General features: G+C 33.5%; 3 protein-coding genes across 3 annotated transcripts in view; 2 read left to right on the forward strand and 1 right to left on the reverse strand.

Annotated features, from left to right (window-relative positions):
* Window positions 1-6196, forward strand: part of LOC115889577 (hydrocephalus-inducing protein-like) — a 220623-nt gene extending 214427 nt beyond the window's left edge. The window contains exons 61-62 of the mRNA XM_030909629.1: window positions 124-269; window positions 5864-6196. Of these exons, the coding sequence (XP_030765489.1) occupies window positions 124-269; window positions 5864-6173 (456 nt within the window). The 3' untranslated portion in view covers window positions 6174-6196. The remainder of the gene's footprint in view (window positions 1-123; window positions 270-5863) is intronic.
* Window positions 6197-13148: 6952 nt separating this feature from the next.
* Window positions 13149-14327, forward strand: LOC115889541 (39S ribosomal protein L10, mitochondrial). The gene is made up of 3 exons (XM_030909573.1): window positions 13149-13299; window positions 13386-13889; window positions 14077-14327. Exons 1-3 carry the CDS (start codon window positions 13278-13280, stop codon window positions 14277-14279), a joined length of 729 nt encoding a protein of 242 aa, XP_030765433.1. The 5' UTR covers window positions 13149-13277; the 3' UTR covers window positions 14280-14327.
* On the reverse strand, window positions 14262-15379 carry LOC115889540 (coiled-coil domain-containing protein 189-like). Its single transcript, XM_030909572.1, has 3 exons — window positions 14925-15379; window positions 14649-14875; window positions 14262-14596 (listed from the first exon to the last, which is right to left on the reverse strand). Exons 1-3 carry the CDS (start codon window positions 15187-15189, stop codon window positions 14330-14332), a joined length of 759 nt encoding a protein of 252 aa, XP_030765432.1. The 5' UTR covers window positions 15190-15379; the 3' UTR covers window positions 14262-14329.
* Window positions 15380-20346: the final 4967 nt, after the last annotated feature.

Here is a 20346-nt window from a genome sequence, read left to right on the forward strand (position 1 = left end):
AGTAGTGTAGTGGACATTTAACATTAGAACTGTTAGCAACAAAGCAAACAGCTTATTTGAAAACCTTTTTGATTAGATTTATTTCTGATCACGGCTTATGTATGTAAGTTGCATTTTTTTTAGTTTGACGATCCTGAATTTTATATGGAACGATGTCAATCAATGTCGCCAGGAGAAACAGGAAAAATTATTATAATTTTTGATCCTTCCAATCTAGGAACGCTCGAAAGTAATTTATGTCTATTTTCTGCGATATCCGGAGAATATGTGTAAGTAAATAAACTGTCAAAAAACAGATTGCAGTTATCTTTGAATAAAAAGATTAGGGAATGAGCAAATGAGCATATGAATTATATTTTTAATATGAAAAATAAGACAAATTTGAATTTGATTTGAAATTTTACGGATTTGTTGGGCTTTTTGAACTTATTCTATAATATTTATTATTCACAATTATTGGTTTCGTTCAGAGGTAGTAAATCAAGAAGTATCTTGGTCGGATATGAAATTCTCAGTAACGCAGAAAAAAAATCGTGGGTGTTTGGGAAGGCTTGAAAGGAAACAATGTTTTTGCGACGTTTCGCGACTTTACTGTCGCTTCTTCAGGCACCAAAACATATATTAATCCATATTATGCCTACAAACATTCATGGAGATTCCAACCGCCAACACATACAGACGAATCGAACACTGCACCGCATCTTTGTATTTCAACTCATAAACCAGAAACCCTATAAAACACACGAAAATGGGACCTCTACAAGAAAAAATCAAGACATCAATTTTGTTAAAAAAATATTGACAATCAAGAAGATGAGCAGTGGCGTACCATTTATTTTCGGCAAGACATTCTTTTTTTTATGTTTAACGCCTTATAGGTAGATCACAAAAGTACTTTAAACCCTATGCTGATATATTTTTTTTAAACACATAACAAGTCTAATTTTTTTAGACTATATAGAAATCACACTGCATATGAATAATTATTTGTGCTATACGTGGTAACTGCGGCGCCGCCGTTTACTTACATCGTCGCATTGCGGCGGTAGCCGAAGAAACTTGTGTCTAGCTCCAGCAGGCAGCTGTTAAGCCCGACCAATCACGTTAGAGTTTTTGACAAAAACCAATGAATCACACACAAATAACAAAAACACACTCCAAATAAGCACGCTAACCAACCTGATTGGTCAAGCTTAATAGTTGCCTGCTAGGGCTAGACATTTCTGCCGAAGAAGAGCGAGGCCCTCAGGCGCAGTCGAGTAAAAGACGTTAGATCAAACACATCGTCTATTTTTTTTTATTTGACTCTCGATGTTTTATTATTTAGTTAGTTGTCTCAAATATTCAATTTGTAATTACAATATAATAATCATACGGTATCATATACAGGGTGCTACAAATTCGAGGTACGAGCATTGGTATCTCGGAAACCGTAATATATACGAAGACGGTTAAATTGGGGCAAAGTTGCGCCTTGAGATGTTTACCAAGATGCCACCAAAAAAGTTTTAAAAATTTCAAGGATTGCTGAATTTTTTGGAAAAACGGATTTTTTGGAAAATCAATTTCATTTTTTCCTGTTGTTACATTTAAGAAAATCAAAAAACTAATTGCACATTCCCATAGCCACTTTATTAGGGCTATCTGATAATATTCTTAGATTTTCAAACTAGCTAATAATTTGTGTGATACAGAGGCCAACTTAATTTTTTTAAATACGGACCTGCATTTTTTATTTCCGGTTTTGAAAGAACTCAGTCCCCTTAGTTTAATGATATGCCACACTTTACATTTTTTTTTGTTTTGGGTACCTTAACAACAAAAAATATATTTAATTATTATTTAAAATAATTTCAAGTCCGACTCTGTTATTTTTTATTTATTTAATCTGATTATATTCATAACAACAATATTGATCAGCGCTAATTAACATTGAATAAAGAAAGTCGAGCCAATTGGAAGATTCAAATAAATTATATCCAGGTCAGCAATTTAAAGATGTTATTTTTACCTTTTTTTACTGTGAATTTGAAATATCGGTGTGCGATCTAATAATATGCGTAATATTCATCGTAGTTATTATAAATAAATTAACTTCTACAAACTAAAGCCGGAGTCTCATGCATCCGAAATCCGATGACACGACGATCCGACGGTGCTCCTATTGGTCGAAATATTTTGACACCAATTTTTATCCGATATTTTTAACTAATCGTCCGACGTCGTATAAAGTTAAATATTGTTTAACTTTTGTACGATATCGTGTGTTTTTTAACCCCACTTTTTTTTAAAACATTGGTTTTTAAAAACAAGTTTAATGGGAAGTGGGCAATTTCGGGATATTTGTTTAAGTGTTTCTCCAATAAAACATGATATGAATCTCTATTCAATGCAGCAGAAAAATGTCAAAACTGTCAAATTTCGGAACGAACTTTCGGATATATGTGACAGGCTTTTTTTATTTCACACGATAACTTCAAATTTCGGATGTCGTACCATCGGATTTCGGATGCATGAGACTCCGGCTTAACGATGAATAGATTAAATATTAAAAAAAACAGAGCCGGACTTGAAATTAGTTTAAATAAATTGTATTCAAATGTCCGAAATAAAAAAAAAATATTAAGTGTGGCATATCATTGTACTCAGGACACCGAGTTCTTTGAAAATCTGAAATAAAAAATGCAGGTCCGTATTAAAAAAAATTAAGTTGGCCTCTGTATCTCACAAATTATCAGCTAATTTAAAAATCTAAAAATACTATCAGATAGCGGTAAAGGTGTGGATCCGGTGGCTGACCTTGAAGGCCATATTTGCTGCATTTGATCATCGATACTACGCAAGCGCACATCGTCGATGTTGCCAAATTGCAGTTTATTTTCGAATTATTTGCAGTTGAATTTTTTTTGAGTGTTAATCAATAATAATACAAATTCTATAATTAATTTTATAATTTCAGATTTATCTTGATATCCAAAATTAAGGTAAGAAGGATAATGAAGATTGTGAAATGAAAGTATTATGAATATATAAAATTGTACGTAATAATAACAAAGATATGGAAGTGGTTGAATAATAATAACATTTATTTATATATTTACATTAGAATTAAAAATTATCATTTACAGATTTTTTCTTAATGGTTTTAAACTTATTAGAATTATTTTATTTCTTTCAAGTTATTTAATTTCTAGTTATTTACAGGCAACAATAGTTTTCATTATATGTATATTGATGTTTTGAAATATTACCATGACGAGTCTTATAGAACAATACACGTCAATGGGAGATAGAGGTAACATATTTTACCTATAATGTTACTAATATAATATACTTTGATTGTAATGTTTGTATCATATAATTTCTTAAAAATATCAAGTTAGTGGATTAATAGCAATTTTAGACATATATTTTATCGAAGAGTGTTGATAAGACTAAAATAAGCTTTATGTTTTATCTTTTTGTTTTATTTTTTCTCTTTAGAAGGGAGATGGTTCGTGTCGTAGAATACATTATCGTATTTAATATCGTGTACTTTGATATTCTTTTCTTAATTTACTGCAATTTCTTGTTTCCTATAATGCCAAATCTTGACAATATGGTGAAGGTTGAGTTTTGATCTTATTAGTTTTATACCTGTGTTTATACAAGACCAAATTAAGACTTAGTTTGTGATTTATATTAAGATCTTTCTTATAATATTTATTATGTCTTAATCTTAATACTATATTATGCTTTGTCTGGAAAATAAATGTTAAAATATCTTAATTTTGCATATCCTATTACATCCTTCCATTATGAAAAATATGGTTTATAAATCATATTATAGCTAAGAAAATCACATAAATTAGGTGTAAGAATAGAGAAATCTTAAATTAGCAGAAAACCTATTATGAACATGACATGGAGCTACAGCATTTAAAATTAAAAAAGGAAAAAACTTGGACATATAATTTCCCGAATTTTTAATAAAGCCCTTTTTAAACGTAGCTAAATAATCTAGAGCAATTAGATTAATTATAGGAATCTAGAGTTTTATTTCTATTTAATTTTATTGACTATGAAAATACATAATAAGCGTTCACGTGTTGTGCGAAATATTAAAATAATAATATAAATCCTTGATATAAATAATATACCGCGTACTATGATTGAAAAAAAAATAGCGTCAGCGATGACTATGAAATGAAGATCGCTGTCATTTTATATGGGAAATGTCCTCAATCGTCATTTCCCAGCTAACTGGACGCCGTTTTTTCGATCATACGGTATATATTGACAAAAAACACTGAAAAGCACATATTTGTTTTCTACTGAAAATAATTCCAAAATAACTTACAATCTGGCAACATCGAAGATGTGCGCATGCGTAATGGCTGTGACTATATGCAGCAGAAACCCGTTTCAAGGTCAGCCACCGGATCCACACCATTACCCAGATAGCCCTTATAAAGTGGCTATGAGGATGTGTAATTAGTTTTTCGATTTTCTTAAAAGTAACGACAAGAAAAAATAAAATTGATTTTCCAAAAAATCCGTTTTTTTCCAAAAAACTCAGCAATCCTTGAAATTTTTAAAACTTTTTTGAGGGCATCTTGGTGAACATCTCAAGGCGCAACTTTGCCCCAATTTAACCATCTTCGTATATATTAAGGAGGGTCCACATTTAGTAACATGTTATATAACATTGCTATTTAACAAGCTACATGTAACATGTTAAAAAACCGGGGGCCGTCCACATTATAGTTTTCGTAGTCATGAACCGTTTTGGCGAGAAAGAGGTTCAGCTCGCAGCAGCGGCGTGCGTAATTATTTTTGAACTAAGGGAAAGAAAGTCGAGAAAAAAAGCGGTTTTGAGTCCGCCATAGCCTACCAGCAAGATCTAGATACAGTTGAACTCAATTAGCTTATCTTTTCAATACTTGCCTCGGCTGTTTCTCGTGGTGTCGTCTGTCTTTTAAAAACATTAATAATTTACAGTACTAGATGAAAATCGCTGTCATTTTATATGGAAAATTATATGGGGAATGTCATCGATCGTCATGTCCAAGCCAACTGGACGGGAGGCCGACGGGACGCAGTTTTTTTTTCGATCATACGGTATTATTGACCAGTAAATAAACAAACCCAAGAACAGTTAACCTAAACAAACCAATATCAGCTCACCACACTAAGATTCTGTCGCGCACGTCCCTGAAAATATGAGCGGCTAAACTAGAAATTTAGCAAGTGTGGACGCGTTGTTTCATGTTACAATAGCAATGTTGCACAACATCTTTTGATCTTTACCGACTACAAATGGATAACATCTAGCAAGTTATATAGCATCGAAATTTGCTAAATGTGACTAAAAAATATGTAACATGTTATATAACTTTGCTATATAGCAGTGTTATATAGCAAGTGTGGACCGTCCTTTACGGTTTCCGAGATACCAATGCTCGTACCTCGAATTTGTAGCACCCTGTATAAGATAAAGTGGCTCTATAACTTTTTAATTTTTTCAAATGTTTTCGGTCACTTCCTGTTTCACCGGAAATTACTACAACTTTTGATTTTTAAATGGTACCATCGGTATTTTTTTTCTTTAATCTATAGAAAATTACTCTGAATAGAATGACATATCATATGTCAACTTTTGATATTTTCGCTTAAAAAAATCGCACATTTTTGAGACGCACCTGGTATACTAATATATTCTATAAACTTTGTTTTAACCCTCTGTAGCTACGAAACAAAGCAGAATCAGCCCTGTGTTGATATAAAAAATAAATTTTACGAGAGATGGCACATGTTTTTTGAAACACCCTGTATTGTCTCCATATTAATTTATCATACCAATCAACTTATACCATATTTTTAGTTACAAATTAATCGGAGAAGGCTTAACACCGACACCTAAAGGACCATTCATCGTTAGAAGTAACTATCCTGCTTACATAGATTTCAGAAATTCATTTAACGACGACAAAGTGTTCGTTTACGATATACATCCGGAAATATTTGTTGCTGATCTAACGGAAGAACTAATCAAAGCCAGGAAGACAAGCAGAATTATAATAAAAGCTAATTCTAACGAAGAAACTGAAGAACCAGTGGCGGGAAAATTAGTTATATATTTGTCAGACGATCCTAAAATAAAATGGTCATATTATTTACATTTTAAACGGTGAAAATAAAGATATATGCCATTTAGTTCTTGTTTTTTTAAGTAAATAAGCTTTCCTATTTCTTTATCGGTTAAATTTTAAATCTATTTATTTAATCAAAAATATAAAATTAACATGCCTCTCCCCAGAATTATTCAAAGTCATCATCATCATCATTCTCAGCTTATTCAACCATTTCAACTTACCTCTATACAAAAGTGCTTCGCTTGTCCAGTAAAGGGCATCAAAATTTAAAAAATAAATACATTTTAAGAACCGATAGCCCGATTTGAATGAGATTTGGGGTGCCTAGGTTTTGCTAGGCACTTTAACATGTTATTTACGCAATAATTAGAAAAATGTATGGGAACTGTAATAAGACTAATTTTTTCTTCGAACTGTAATAATAAGACTGATTTTCATAATACTGATTTTTTCTTTGTAAAATGGTACTTCTAGTATTTACTACATATTCTATCTCTTGCATACAACCTAACCAAGTTAAAGTGGTAGAGAAAATGGAGACAAATCCTCCAGCCTCCAACTCACGGGTTCCTCCCTCAGCCGGAGGCAAGTTTCTCGACTGTGAAGGGCGGCACGGAGGGCCAAATTCTAACCGTGGAAGGGTGTGTACCCTCGGAGAAAGAACTGTTGTCAGAGGAGGATGGGAAATACCCTGTCCCCTCTCAACAGGGGTATGATCACAGGTATGATGGGTTATAGACTGTGTGATGAGTCACGGAAGGGGGGCACAATAGATCTTTTAGGTCGCAGTGATTAACCCCCCTCTTACTCATTCTACACTCTACATTCATCTCTTGTAAAAAACGCGACCGCGCATACTTTTTGAGAAAAAAAAGTTTTTTCGAAACTGGCAAAAAATATTTCTTGGTAGGTACATAAAGCTCTGTAAGCACTTGAAATCTAGAATGAGCTAATATTCTAGGTAGCAAAAATATGGAATGTTGTGTTAGTATAGCCAGGTATAGCAAATGATATGTGTATATGACAAATAAGCTTCATAAATTTTAAACTATTAAACTAATCAAAGTTCTTGTTAAGTTCTTGTATTGATTGATGCCCTCTAACGGACAAACGAAGCACTTACAAAGCAAAAACAATAACTTAGTAAAAGAAGCCTCTGGTAAAAGCTTTTTCCGTTATAATTGAATTCATTTCTCAGTTACTTTCTTGAATATTTTAGTCTCTACGATGCTACGCTCGCGATGCTACAGTGCCACTTTTTCGCTTTTTGTGCACTCCTGGAAAGTGATTTTTTTTCTTGATTGCGGGGCTATTATTTGCGTCCCATAAAAGTTCATAAATAAATTTATAGTTTCTTTTGTGCGACGTTCGGATTTGTGATCCGGATTTCAAGTTTCATCATTTGTCCGGATTTTGTCCATATATTTCGAATTTTTGATTAGAGTATAACGAGTCATGATTAAAATACTATACGAATAGAGTAAAATTGATTAAACTTTACTTACCTATATTAATTATTAAATTATTCTTAAAATACTAAAAACAGTTCAGAATACAAAAGCCGTTTATATCAGTGAGTAAATTCAAAAATACACATGCCTAATCTCTACAAAATTATTAATACGGAATAATAGTTAAAATATTAACAATTAAAACAAAACAAATTTGAAATTATCAGCTATTACTTTTAATCTCCCCTGTAGATTCAAGCGCGAAAATGGCGACTACCATGGCATTTGGCAACCTTGATTTGGCACTTTGATTTGGCATAAGAAATTTTTTTGATGCGCACTCGTCGCAACTCGCAACTCGTTCTCTCTACCTCTATATTAAATAACAACAAAAACCAAACAACGCTTTATTGTGCAAAAAGCCAAAACAGCTTCATCGACAAAGCACTCACAAACAACAAAATCACAAAAAAATACAAACAACAAAAAATACACAATACAAATAATACAATTCAAAAAAATTTAAGTCTTTAAAATTACAAAAAGAATATACATGGACAATTTTAGAACAGTACGCAGTAAATAGATATAATTTTAAAGTTATAGAATATTAAATATGACCTTTGACCAGTGTGTGAGATGATCAAAATTTTAAAATACAAAATTGTTCATAATTAAACATCAACAAAAAGTCGTTTACCGCATATAGGGCTCTCTCAGTAGGTATGATTTTAAAAGCTTTGCGAAATGCGGGAAAGAATGAAAGCGATTTGATATTCAAAGGCAGATGATTGTACATTTTTTTGGCATTGTACAGTATTGAACGCTTAACTAGTTCTGAGCTCGGGGTTGGCAGATAAAAATCGTGCTCTGCATTCCTAAGCGGATAGTTATGAGATGGCCTTTCGGGAATAGCAGATATGTGCTTGCGGATTAAGCAAACGGATTCAAAAATGAATAAAGAAAGAAGAGTCAGTATTTTCAAATTTTTAAAGAAATTCTGGCAGTGAGTTCTACTGTTTAGTCCCAATAAATATCGAACTGCTTGCTCTCTTCTGAAGTATGAAAACACGATCAAATTTTGTTGCGCAGCAAGTACCCCAGAATGGAAGAGCATAACGAAGATGTGACTCAAAAAGGGCATAATAGGCTATTCTAGAGGTTGAGAAGTTAAGTTCCTTAGAAACTGATCTTAGCGCAAAACAGGCAGCGCTTAGTTTCTTTGATAGAGCTTCAATGTGAAAGTCCCATTTTAACGAGTTGTCTACAAGAAGTCCTAAGAATTTCACAGAGTCCACGACGTCAATAGTAGTGTTATTAAGTACAAAAGGTTGTATAGTACTTTTATATGACAAAACTTTAGTTTTTGATAGGTTGAGGCATAGGAGATTAGAATCGCACCAAGACTTAATGGTGCGTAAGTCACTGGATATAGTATCATATAGCGCCGCAACATCTGGGCCGCTCCAAGTGAAACTAGTATCGTCCGCAAAGAGGCAGATTTTACCGCTAATGTCTAGATTTGCAATGTCGTTGATAAACACCAGAAACAAAATAGGGCCAAGTACTGAACCCTGAGGGACACCACATTCTATAGGCTTACAAGAAGACATAGACGTATCAATCCTCACAAGCTGCCTTCTGTTGCCAAGATATGACTTAAGCCATTCGAGCGGCACTCCCCTGAAACCATAGTATTGCAATTTGTTAATTAAGATATTATGATTTACACAATCGAAAGCCTTAGAGAAATCACAGAAAATTGTAGCTGTAGAGTGATGGTTATTCAGGCTAGAGTATACATTATTAAAAAGGTCGAACATAGCATCATTTGTGCAACTGTTACTTAGAAATCCAAATTGATGGGTAGTAAGTATTTTATATTTAAGGAGAAAAGATAGAAACCTTTTTTTAACCAATCTTTCAATGATCTTAGATAATGTGGGCAGGAGTGCAATTGGGCGATAGTTCGAAGCTTCATCTTTATCACCTCCTTTATACAGAGGAATAATTATTGCTGTCTTAAGGCAGTTTGGAAAAACTCCGTTTTGGAATGTCTCGTTAATTAAAGTAGTAAGATGGTTTAATGTGCATTCAGGAAGTTCAGAGAACATTTTGAGAGTAAGCCCATCAGTCCCTGATGAGGATTTGTTTTTAATATTATTAATTGTACTACGGAGCTCATCTAATGCTACGGGCGTGAGGAAGAAACTGTGTAAATTCTCATTTGCTTTAGGGAGATATGAAAGTGAATCATGGGAAGGAGTTATGGTGTTTTGGTTTGACTAAATTTTTGGCCACATTAACAAAGTAAGTGTTTAAATCTTCAGGTGAATTAAAGACTGTGCCAGACGAAGAAGTCTTATTCGTTAAGTCATTTACAATAGCCCAAGTCTCCTTAGCGACATTACCGGCTTTGGCTAGCCTCGCATTATAATAAATGTCCTTGGCAGCTTTCATAGTCTTACGATAAACCTTTCTATAAAGTTTCACGTAATTATGAAAGAAGACGCTGTCCGTGAATTTCTTAAGGTGAGATAATGAGCGCATGCTCTTTGCAGATATACGCAAGCCTGTAGTAGACCAGGGTATACCTTGTTTACTTTTGATAGGCCTAAGAGGAAACGCCTTGTACGCCAGATTAGACAAGGTATCCATAAATCTAGAAAATTCGGAATCGACGTCAGCCGAGAGAACAACCCACTCTGTTGTTAGACATAGGTGGTGAAAATTTAGAAAATTTTCATCCGAAAAAATACGGCCCAATTTGCGCGAGGTATTTTTGCATTTGGATTTTAGCAAAAACTTTGTCAATACTGCCTCATGATCAGAGAAACCTCAGTGAAGGACTCTACAGTCAACGAATTCCGGGTCAAAAAACGACACGACATAGTCTATAGTACTAGAGCCAGTTTTAGTTATTCTAGTTGGTGAGTCAACATGCATGAGTATACCAAAAGAATGAAAAATGGACTGGAGAGACTCCTTAGCTGCACACACACTGGAAAAGTCAATATTCAGGTCGCCACACAAAATTAATTTACTTTTTATAGGTAGGGATTCAAGCAAGCTTAGCAATTTTTGACTGAAAATATGTACGTCAGCGTCAGGTGTTCTGTAAATACAAATAATATAGAGGTCAAAAGCATTATGATAAACGACGGAAAATTCAAGAAATTTTTCGGATATTAGAGTATCGAACTTAGTTACTGCCGAAAAGTCATTGTTAGTAGACATTATCATAGTACCTCCATGAGAAGAGTTACTTCTACTGAATCTAGTTAATGTAGTGTATTTTTTGACAAATACAGGCTCATCCATATTTAACCAATGTTCAGTTATGGCAACAATTTCTGGAAAATTGAGCTCTTCTAATAAAAGATATAATTCATCCGTTTTATGTCTTAAGGACTGAATATTAATTAAAAAAACACTAAGCTTGCTATCATGGTACAAAGAATACAAGGTATGATATTGCGCAGGTTGGTCGCTACGTCACAGGTGATAACAGGCGCTATTGGTCAGCACGCTCCGCGCGCCAATTCAAATCGTCAAGATATTGTTATAAACCTGTTTTTTTTGTTTATATACCGTCATTGAATTATCGCTAAGCAAGTTACTGTGGAGCAGTGCATAAGGAGTCGGGCTAGGAAGCGAGAGACCGGAGTTCGAATCTCGGCGGAACATCACTTTTATTTATTTTTTAAATACTGTTGTATTCTATAGTTTATTTTGTAGTATAAAAAGAACTATTTATTCTGTTATTTTTAATCTCCGTTATTAATATAAATTGATTGTTAGTACAATACCTCATTTAATATAAAATAATATTCTACTTTTGAAATGTATCGGGCCCTAATTGTACCTAAAAGTAATATATTTTTAGTGATATACCATATTGTAAACTATTTAATATTTCAGTCACTTAAAAAGTTAATTTGCATTGAATAATTGCCTACCATTAAAGGAAATTTGAGCTATATAACCCTTGATGGGCATATTCTGGGTATGCAACTACTTCCTTTAAATTTTGGGTGTCGTTCAACCGATTTATTCTCAAAACCAGAAACATCTACATATAAAAAGAAGCACAGGTCACTAATTATAATAAACTTCACCCTTGGTATTACTTCCTCTAATTATAATAAACTTCACCCTTGGAATTACTTCTATCACAATTACAATACGTTCATCTACATTGGCATTTTCTACTTTTCGATGGGAAACAATAAACTTCCCAACATTTTTTAAATGATGTAACAATTCCTCTTGTGGTTACTTTTCCATAGATATCCTCATGTGAATTCAGAGGCAATAAAAATGAAAATTATTTACCATAAACATCGCAAACTAAAAACCTAATAAACAATTTTATACCGAATATAGAAATAAATTTAGTATTTTTACCTATTATCGTCCAAATCCATGTTAATAGATAATTATTATTTTTAAATATATTTTTGGAACTGCTGGTTTTAGTAATTATTAAATTAAACGAACTAAAAAGTCTTAAAAATTAACAATTCTTAACCATAACCCCAAAAATGCAGATCTCCTGTCAACTTTCTTTATTTTTTATTTATTCATTATTTTCCTAGTGACGTCACAGGTGGTATGCGCGAACTGAACGAAATTGGAGCCGCTATCGATCATACCTTTTATTCTATTTTTATTCTTTGTACCATGGCTTGCTATCGTCTAGTTTTTCAGAGGGTGCTTGATCCTCTGTTCGCGTCATTTCACCTAAAAATTTGTAGTTTTACTTGGATAGAAATACTTGGTATGACTTTCCCTAATTCTCTGAAGCTGCTGAAGTTTTTCCGTTGAAAAGAAGGACCTGAAGGCAGAAAGATCCGCATCCACTTCAGCTGAGGGTGCAGCCACACTATCCTAAAAACGGCGTATCGGCGTAACGGCGTAATGACCTTGAATAGATTTCCAGTAATTCTATTGGCTGAAATTTTTGACAGATGAATTTGACAGATAAAATTTCTGACAGATGAATGTTTCAGCCAATAGAATTACTGGAAATGTATTCAAGGTCATTACGCCGTTACGCCGATACGCCGTTTTTAGGATAGTGTGGCTGCACCCTGAGTCAATACCATAAACGTTGTGGAAGCGATAATACAGCCTGCGCAGGGAATCCGCGTCACTAGGAAGTCCCTCTGATGCCATAAATAACTTGATGCTGGTGTTGGTGTGCCCTTCAAAACACACACTTGAGGGTTGATCATGGAGATAGACGAGGAATAGCCGAATAGGCTTTAATATGGAAGGGTCCCTCGGGTCCCTCAGCCTAGCAAGCAAATAACGCCCATTTGCCTCATCCGAATTCTGCGTCATCCAAACCACAGGCGGAGTCAACGGTATCTCTGGGTTATTATATGACTGAGAACCACAGTTCGAAATCTGCGGAAACAAAGTAGACCCTCAACTGCCAGAGCCAATCCAGAGTAGCTACGGCTTTATTAACTTAAAATACTAATAGGAAAAAGAGGAAAAAACCACAGAACAAACCTTTGAGTACACATTTTGACGTTTTGAGAGAAACTGGCGCGCAGGCGCATCTGACCGTTATGATTTTTCGTTAGTATATTCTGTGGTTATGATTTCCCATCTGATCTAGACACAATCTAGACAGGTTAAAATTTAAAAAATTAAATTTTTATTAAACACATAGAAACAAAAAATGTCCTTAGCGGCTAGAAACGGTAATTTTAGTATTAAATTTAATAGTGGATATATGACAATATAATTTAGTACGCTAGTGTTATTCAACATGTATCAAATATTTTAGCAATTTGTAAAGCATTTACTCCATCAATTCAGATTAAAAGATTCCGAGGAAAAATAAATATTCAAAAACCGAAACCTCCACATTTTGAAAGGGCAAAGTATTTAGCACTAGCAAAACCATGGTTCCTACCACAAGATACAGACAAAAAACGATGTGGTAATTTAAAAAAATTAGACTTTCATAAGCAAAAAGAGGAAAATCCATTTCAAAGAATTTTGTCTCAAGAATTATATAGATGGTTCAAGACATCCAAACTTGTAGCGTTTTGTCATTATAATCCTATGACAAAAGATGATGAGTATAAAGCATATATGTTACTCCATAAAGAAAAAATGCATTTTAAAAAGTATGGAAAGGAAACATTGGAAATGGCTGTTAAAGGAACACCATATGAAGCAGTGCTGGATTTTTATGTGTCACATAATATAACAATATTTAGTCCTGAACCAGAAATTAAAAAATTGTTAAAAATATTACGTAGATTCCCTCAATTAATATTGTTAGGTAAAGTATAAACTTTATTTTTTGCTTTGTATTTGAAATAAAACTTTTATTTATCTTGCTATTGTATATATGAAAGTAAAAATCAATTACTTCTTGACATCTAATTTGCAAAAGTAAAAGATTTTTTTTTATATTTTAATTTCAATGTTAATTTATGATAGGTGTTTTAATTTATGCTTTATTTTAGCTGGTATTTATGAAAACAAACTAATATCTAAGGAAGAATTAGTGTATTATAGTAACATACCTAATATACAAGCAGCACAAGCAACTTTAGTTCAAACATTGAACAGTGCAGGAACACAGTTGGTCAGCAATTTAAATAGCCACCAGTCAACACTTGTGTCACACATAGACCAAAGGGCCAATCAGTTACAAAAAGGAGAATAAATTTATTGTAGATAGTGTTATTTAATTACAGGTTTTAAATTGAATCTAGATTACTTCTTTTTATTATTTTTCTTTTCTTTTTTGTTTTTCTTTTCTTTCTTATTCTTTGTTTCTTTATGCTCTACCTTTTCTTTCTTGCTCTTCTTGCTACTGCTGCTTAAAATTGTAATGGGTACTTCATAATTTAAATATAAAGCATAGTTTGGATGAGAAACATATCTCAGGATTGGTAAATTCCTTAAGTAAATCTTACAAAAGAAATCTAATATTTCGTGTGACTCTTTAATGGTAAATATCTTTTTACTTGTTGGAGGAAACTATAAAAGATAAAGGTAAGTATCAAATATCACAATATTTTAAAATATTTACAGGTAGACTATGGCACATCATAAGGTCTTTAAAATACATATAAACCTTCTCAGGAGTAATGTCAATACTACTGATAAAGTATAAATGGGATAAATAGAACTGTGATAATAAACAACCACTTTTTTCCAAATTAAAATGGTTATCTTTGCAAAATTTAATAACATCACATATCAATTCAATTATAATATTACTGGCACTCGGTGCGGGAATTTTATATAAAGTTCTTTCTAAAAATATAATTAAAACTAAAAAAGTTAAATGTACACATCTACGTACCAATATATTCTGTAAGGTCCAATTTATTTTCGATTTTTAAAATTTCTTCGACACTTTTTTCATCTAAATATTCCCATTGCGCCAATCGAGGTTCTTTGGTAGGAAAGAGAAACTTATTAAACGCGTGAATTCTATGAACTTCTCCATCACCTTCACTTAAATCACATGTTAAATAATTATCTGGTTTTGGTATTTGAACAGACTGAAAAGTAGTAATATGATTTTTCAATATATTTTTTGGAATTGCTGAATGCTTATCGTTCATTTTTTTACTATAACACCATAATAACACTTTTGTCAAATCTTTGAAGGATCTTTCAAAATTTATAAAATTATTCTCAGTACTCTCTGTTTATTTCCGTTATACGAAATTGTAGATATACAAGCATTGTTATAAGTTGTATTAATAATTTTGGTAATTTTTTTTAAGATTTAAAAAAATTTAAATTGAATTAATTTACCCGCCCATATTATTTATAATTATCTGTGGAAAAAATATATCATATAGTTCCATAATATATGATATAAGGAAGATGCCAATGAAAGATGCACTACTATCAAGCACTACTATACCAAAGAGTAGATAAGACAAGAGACGACAGTGAACAAAGAAGTCGAATTTCGCGAGAGAGACGCAGATATATTAAAATTTAAAGGTCCCATTATGGAGTCTAAAAGGAGGAGGCGAATCGAACGCAAAAATTATGGGCCCAGTTTTTGAGATCTAAATGAAGTTCGAAAATCGCCGTTAGGGGCGCTTGTGATGATTGGGATACTAGAAATACACAGCTTCTTATGGCAAGAATAACTATTTTGTTATAAATTATAGAGCCAAGTTAATATAAGTAAGTTAAAGTGTTTTCAACTTAATATCAAAGAATATTTGATCGATTTCAAGGCGTTCGCGTTTGCGCAGAATGGTGTTGTGATCCAGTTATCGATTATTTTGACGACGCTGCCGCAAAGTAATCAAATATCAATTTGTTGTTTTCAACTGCCGGGGGGGCATTTAAATTTAAAGAAATTCTCCATTTATTATGGTTAGTTAACATAATATGTTTTTGATTTAAATCGACAGTTTCAAAACTGCGTACAATATTGTTATCATAACTCCTGTACAGATAATCTGTGAAAAGACGCTAAATTTTTCTGACCTTTTGTCCTCATTAAACAATTAAATTGATATTAAATACCTTATTTACAATACAAAATGTTTGAATGTACTGAATTACGTGTTTCAATTTAAAATTTTTGACAAAATTTGGTAAAAATTGTTCTAAATAACTTTTTGTTCAAGTTGTACAAGGTCATAAAAACATAGCGGTTCATAATTATTTTTGATGATTACCTACCTTGTAGGAAAATAATGAATAAACCTAGAAAAAGAAAGTTGTTTTTGTTTTATTTTTTTATTCGTCCCTCAAATTGTGTTTTTAAGACTGTTACATAATTTGTCCTCTAACAAATATTTTCAAAATAATACATAAACATAATAATGATCTATTATTATGGATTTGGACGATAGGTATTAGTATTTATCCTGGTTTTTATCGACAATAAAAACTCAATCTTGTAATAGAACATCAGTGATTAACTGTAGTGAAATATTATATAGTTTAATACACTGTCAATTTGTTTAAATTCAAGTCATTAATATATTGATAAACAACCCAAATTATTCCTAAATATTTTATTATAAAAAACTTTATTAGGTTTTTAGTTTGCGATGTTTATGGTAAATAATTTTCATTTTCATTGCCTCTGAATTCCACATGAGGACAGAGTTGAGGATATCTATGGAAAAGTAACCACAAGAGGAATTGTTACATCATTTAAAAAAATGTTGGGAAGTTTTTTGTAAAACACACATTATGATTTGTCGTAATACTAGAAAAAAGTCATTTATTTTTGCACAAAAAGAAAATTATCGATCCTTATTTGTCCATAACAAATTTTATATGTAGATGTTTCTGGTTTTGAGAATAATTATTAAGAAAATGAATTATATGATCCAAAATTTAAAGGAAGTTTTTAAGATAAAATAGAATATATCTTCATCAACTGTTATATAGCTCAACTTTCCCTTTAATGGTAGGCAATTATTCAATGCAAATTAACTTTTAAGTGACTGAAATACATAATAGTTTACAATATGGTATCATTGCAAAAATATACTTTTAGGTACAATTAGGGGCCACACATTTAAGGCCATAGAAAATTATTTTGAACTTCATCATAGTATTCTACTAAGAATAAAAGTGTATATTAATAACGGAGATTAAAAGCTAACGGAATAAATAGTCTCTTTTTTAACACTTTTAAAATAAACTATAGAATACAACAATATATGAAAAATAAATAAAAAGTTTTGTCTCAGTGATTTGTGGCACAGATACAAATTAATATATGCCCCATAACAGTTTTTAAATAAGAAACTTCTGCTACAGATTTAATTTTCTTATTGGCATAATACCCTTTCTTCCTATATGTAAATCTTGCCATTTTTTCAGTCCAATGTTCAATGACGGTATATACACAAGAAAACAGGTTTATAACAATATCTTGACGATTTGAACTGCGCGCGGAGCGTGCTGACCAATAGCGCCTGTTATCACCTGTGACGTAGCGACCAACCTGCGCAATATCATACCTTGAGTACGTTCCACTAAGCACTACTATAACGTTCACGCTCAAGATCGCGATGTTTCCGGTTCCTTCATACCTGTAACTGTGCATAATCATAAATTAAGTGGAATGGGTCCTCCTCTTGACACTCTGAACACTGCTGCTGAGGTAATGTTAGAAATATTTAGCACAAAACTACAACTTCAACAACACGTTCTTTACAATAAAATTAACTACTTGAAAAAATACGTTAAAATAAACTATCTATTGATATTATTTTTCCTCCAAATTTCCTTTGTATGAGTAAGTAATAGATCTTATTTGACGTATTTCTTATATTTGAAGCCATATTTCATGGACACTTAAAGACATTATGTGTTTTATGCAGAAGCTTCAACATTGATTAAGTATCTTCTTCCTCCACACCTTCAGTCCTCACTGTGCCATAGCCATCCCGTGCTACAGTTGCAGCCAAAACCGTGCGGCAGCGTAACCGCCACAGTTAAACCTTTTCACGCAGCTTACACACAGCAATGATGGAACATTCGAGTGGGACAAAATTATCGTCCGGTAGTAAAAATACCCCCCTCAATCGGATCTCCCGGAGGGGTGCCTACCGAGCGTATCATCGGAGAAACAAAAACATCAATGTTTCACGTTTGCGGCGTGGACGTCCGCACTCTACTGGACAAGATAAATTCAAATCGACCACAGAGAGAAGAACAACAGCACTGGTCTCATTATGAACTCCACCGATTAAATATAGATGTTGCCGCTCTAAGCGAAACACGCTTTGCAGATGAAGGTAGTCTCACTGAGGGTGCATTACAATATGTATTGAAACTTCATCCCGCAGTTCACACGAGATTCATGGTGTAATGCATTTTACAAAATCGCGACGAAAAAGCGAACAAGTTAACCACGTACCTATTGGTGTCTCCTGAACGTCTTATGACCCTAAGGTTATCCCATAATCTTTTGTCTAAATTTTAAAAATTGCGCCAAAATTCCTCAACGTCCACTTCGATCCTAATATTCAGATGGGTCGTTGTGAGCTCGGCGTGAACGAAAAAATAATGACGTCATTAGTGAGCAGAGTATAATCTTTGCATCACCAATACGTGGTTCATGCTGAAGGACAAGTTTAAAGGTACCTGGAAACATCCTAGATCAGGCCACTGGCATCAAATTTGACCACATAATCGTTCGGAAGGACGCATCTAAAAGATGTTAGGGCTCACAAAAGCTAGAGTAGATGCCGAATGCGGCACTGACCACCGACTTTTAATTTCAAAAATGAAAATCCAGTTAAAACCCAAACATCCACGCTGTAAAAGCAAAACAACATGACCAGATTGAACATGCCGGGTCTAGAAAACAACAATACTGCCGGACGTTCTCCGGGAAGCCATCAAAGGATCACTTCCACCGATAACTTCAATCTCAGTATTGGAAGCTGAACAAGGCTGGACACAATAAGGGATGTGATTCATAAACCAGCGAAAAACTGGAAAAATCAGGCAACAGTCAAATTTAAACAGACTGGTTTGACGAAAAAAGCAACATCTGCCAGGCTTTGGCTTTCTTTTTGTCACTCACATAGAAATCATGATACCGCCGTCACTTTGCAACAAAGAACACCGGGCCAAGACTGGTAGACAATTTTAAAACAGCCAACAACTTTTTCGATAGAGAACTGCCATTTGAAGGATAACTGCGATTATTCAAAAACTGGTAAGTCAGAAATTACACATACGCCACATTTTATTCGTAAATTCTTCTAGGCTGTAAACGTATATACGCCCTGGGTCTAAGAAGGTAAGCTGCCCAATCATGGCTCAAAATGGCGAACTTCTAAAAGAGGAAGAACAAATTAGAAATCGCTGGAAAGAACATTACAGCCATATCCTTAACCAAGAAAACAACGTATTAAACACAATACCTCAGTATAACAGCCTCGTTGTATTAGACATCCCAATAACAGAACAAGAAATAAAGACCTCCATAAAACAGCTTAAAAACAACAAATCAGCGGGCTGTAACACGATATTCCGGCGGAAATCTATAAGTGTGCAAGTAAAGAACTTATTGGTCATCTTAAGGCTCTCTTTGATGTCGTGGGAAAGCGGAGAGGTACCTCAGGATTTTCGCAATGCGAATATAGTGAATATATTTAAGAACAAAGGAAGTGCATCAGACTGCGGAAATTACCGGGGAATTTCGCTATTGGCTATCGGCGGAAAAATTCTGCAAAAATAATGTCAAACCGCCTGCACCCACATATAGAAAAAAATTCTTCCAGAATCGCAAACGGGTTTTCGTACCAACCGCGGCACCGTCGATTCCATTATTTTCCATCCGTCAATACAGGAAAAAGTAGCATATTGTCTTAACTTTATGTTGCATTCATCCTGACAATCTAACAAAATTCTCTATTTGTGAACAGAGATGCGCTTTGGGCAATTATGTGCGAAGTATAAAATACATAACAAATTTCAAGGGTACATCTGTGTAAAAAGCCTCCATAACAACAACAAGTCAAGAGTGTCACATCATGGATCACTGAGCGACCCATTCCTAACAAATACAGGAGTTAGGCAGGATGTGTCTTAGCGCCTCCTATTCGCAACATATTCCATGGCAGCGCTCTCCATTATAGTGGACAGCAAACGCAGGAGAGAGGGATTGGGCATTAGATACAGATATGACGGCGGTCTGTTCAACATAAAAAGACTCAGGGCAAAAGGAACGTAAATTTAGCACAGAACTTCAATACGCTGACGACTGCGTGTTATCA

This window comes from Sitophilus oryzae, unplaced genomic scaffold, assembly GCF_002938485.1.
Source record: "Sitophilus oryzae breed Bouriz unplaced genomic scaffold, Soryzae_2.0 scaffold_815_pilon_pilon, whole genome shotgun sequence".
Lineage (NCBI taxonomy): Eukaryota > Metazoa > Arthropoda > Insecta > Coleoptera > Curculionidae > Sitophilus > Sitophilus oryzae.

Excerpts from the sequence above, each read along its gene's own strand:
- LOC115889540 (XM_030909572.1), bottom strand. The coding sequence starts at position 15,189 with ATGAACGATAAGCATTCAGCAATTCCAAAAAATATATTGAAAAATCAT. Across the intron at positions 14,876-14,924 it reads GGACCTTACAGAATATATTG|AAAGAACTTTATATAAAATT; the intron begins GTACGTAGATGT and ends TTATATTTTTAG. Across the intron at positions 14,597-14,648 it reads TGATGTGCCATAGTCTACCT|TTTCCTCCAACAAGTAAAAA; the intron begins GTAAATATTTTA and ends TATCTTTTATAG.
- LOC115889541 (XM_030909573.1), top strand. The coding sequence starts at position 13,278 with ATGTCCTTAGCGGCTAGAAACG. Across the intron at positions 13,300-13,385 it reads GTCCTTAGCGGCTAGAAACG|CAATTTGTAAAGCATTTACT; the intron begins GTAATTTTAGTA and ends CAAATATTTTAG. Across the intron at positions 13,890-14,076 it reads CCCTCAATTAATATTGTTAG|CTGGTATTTATGAAAACAAA; the intron begins GTAAAGTATAAA and ends GCTTTATTTTAG.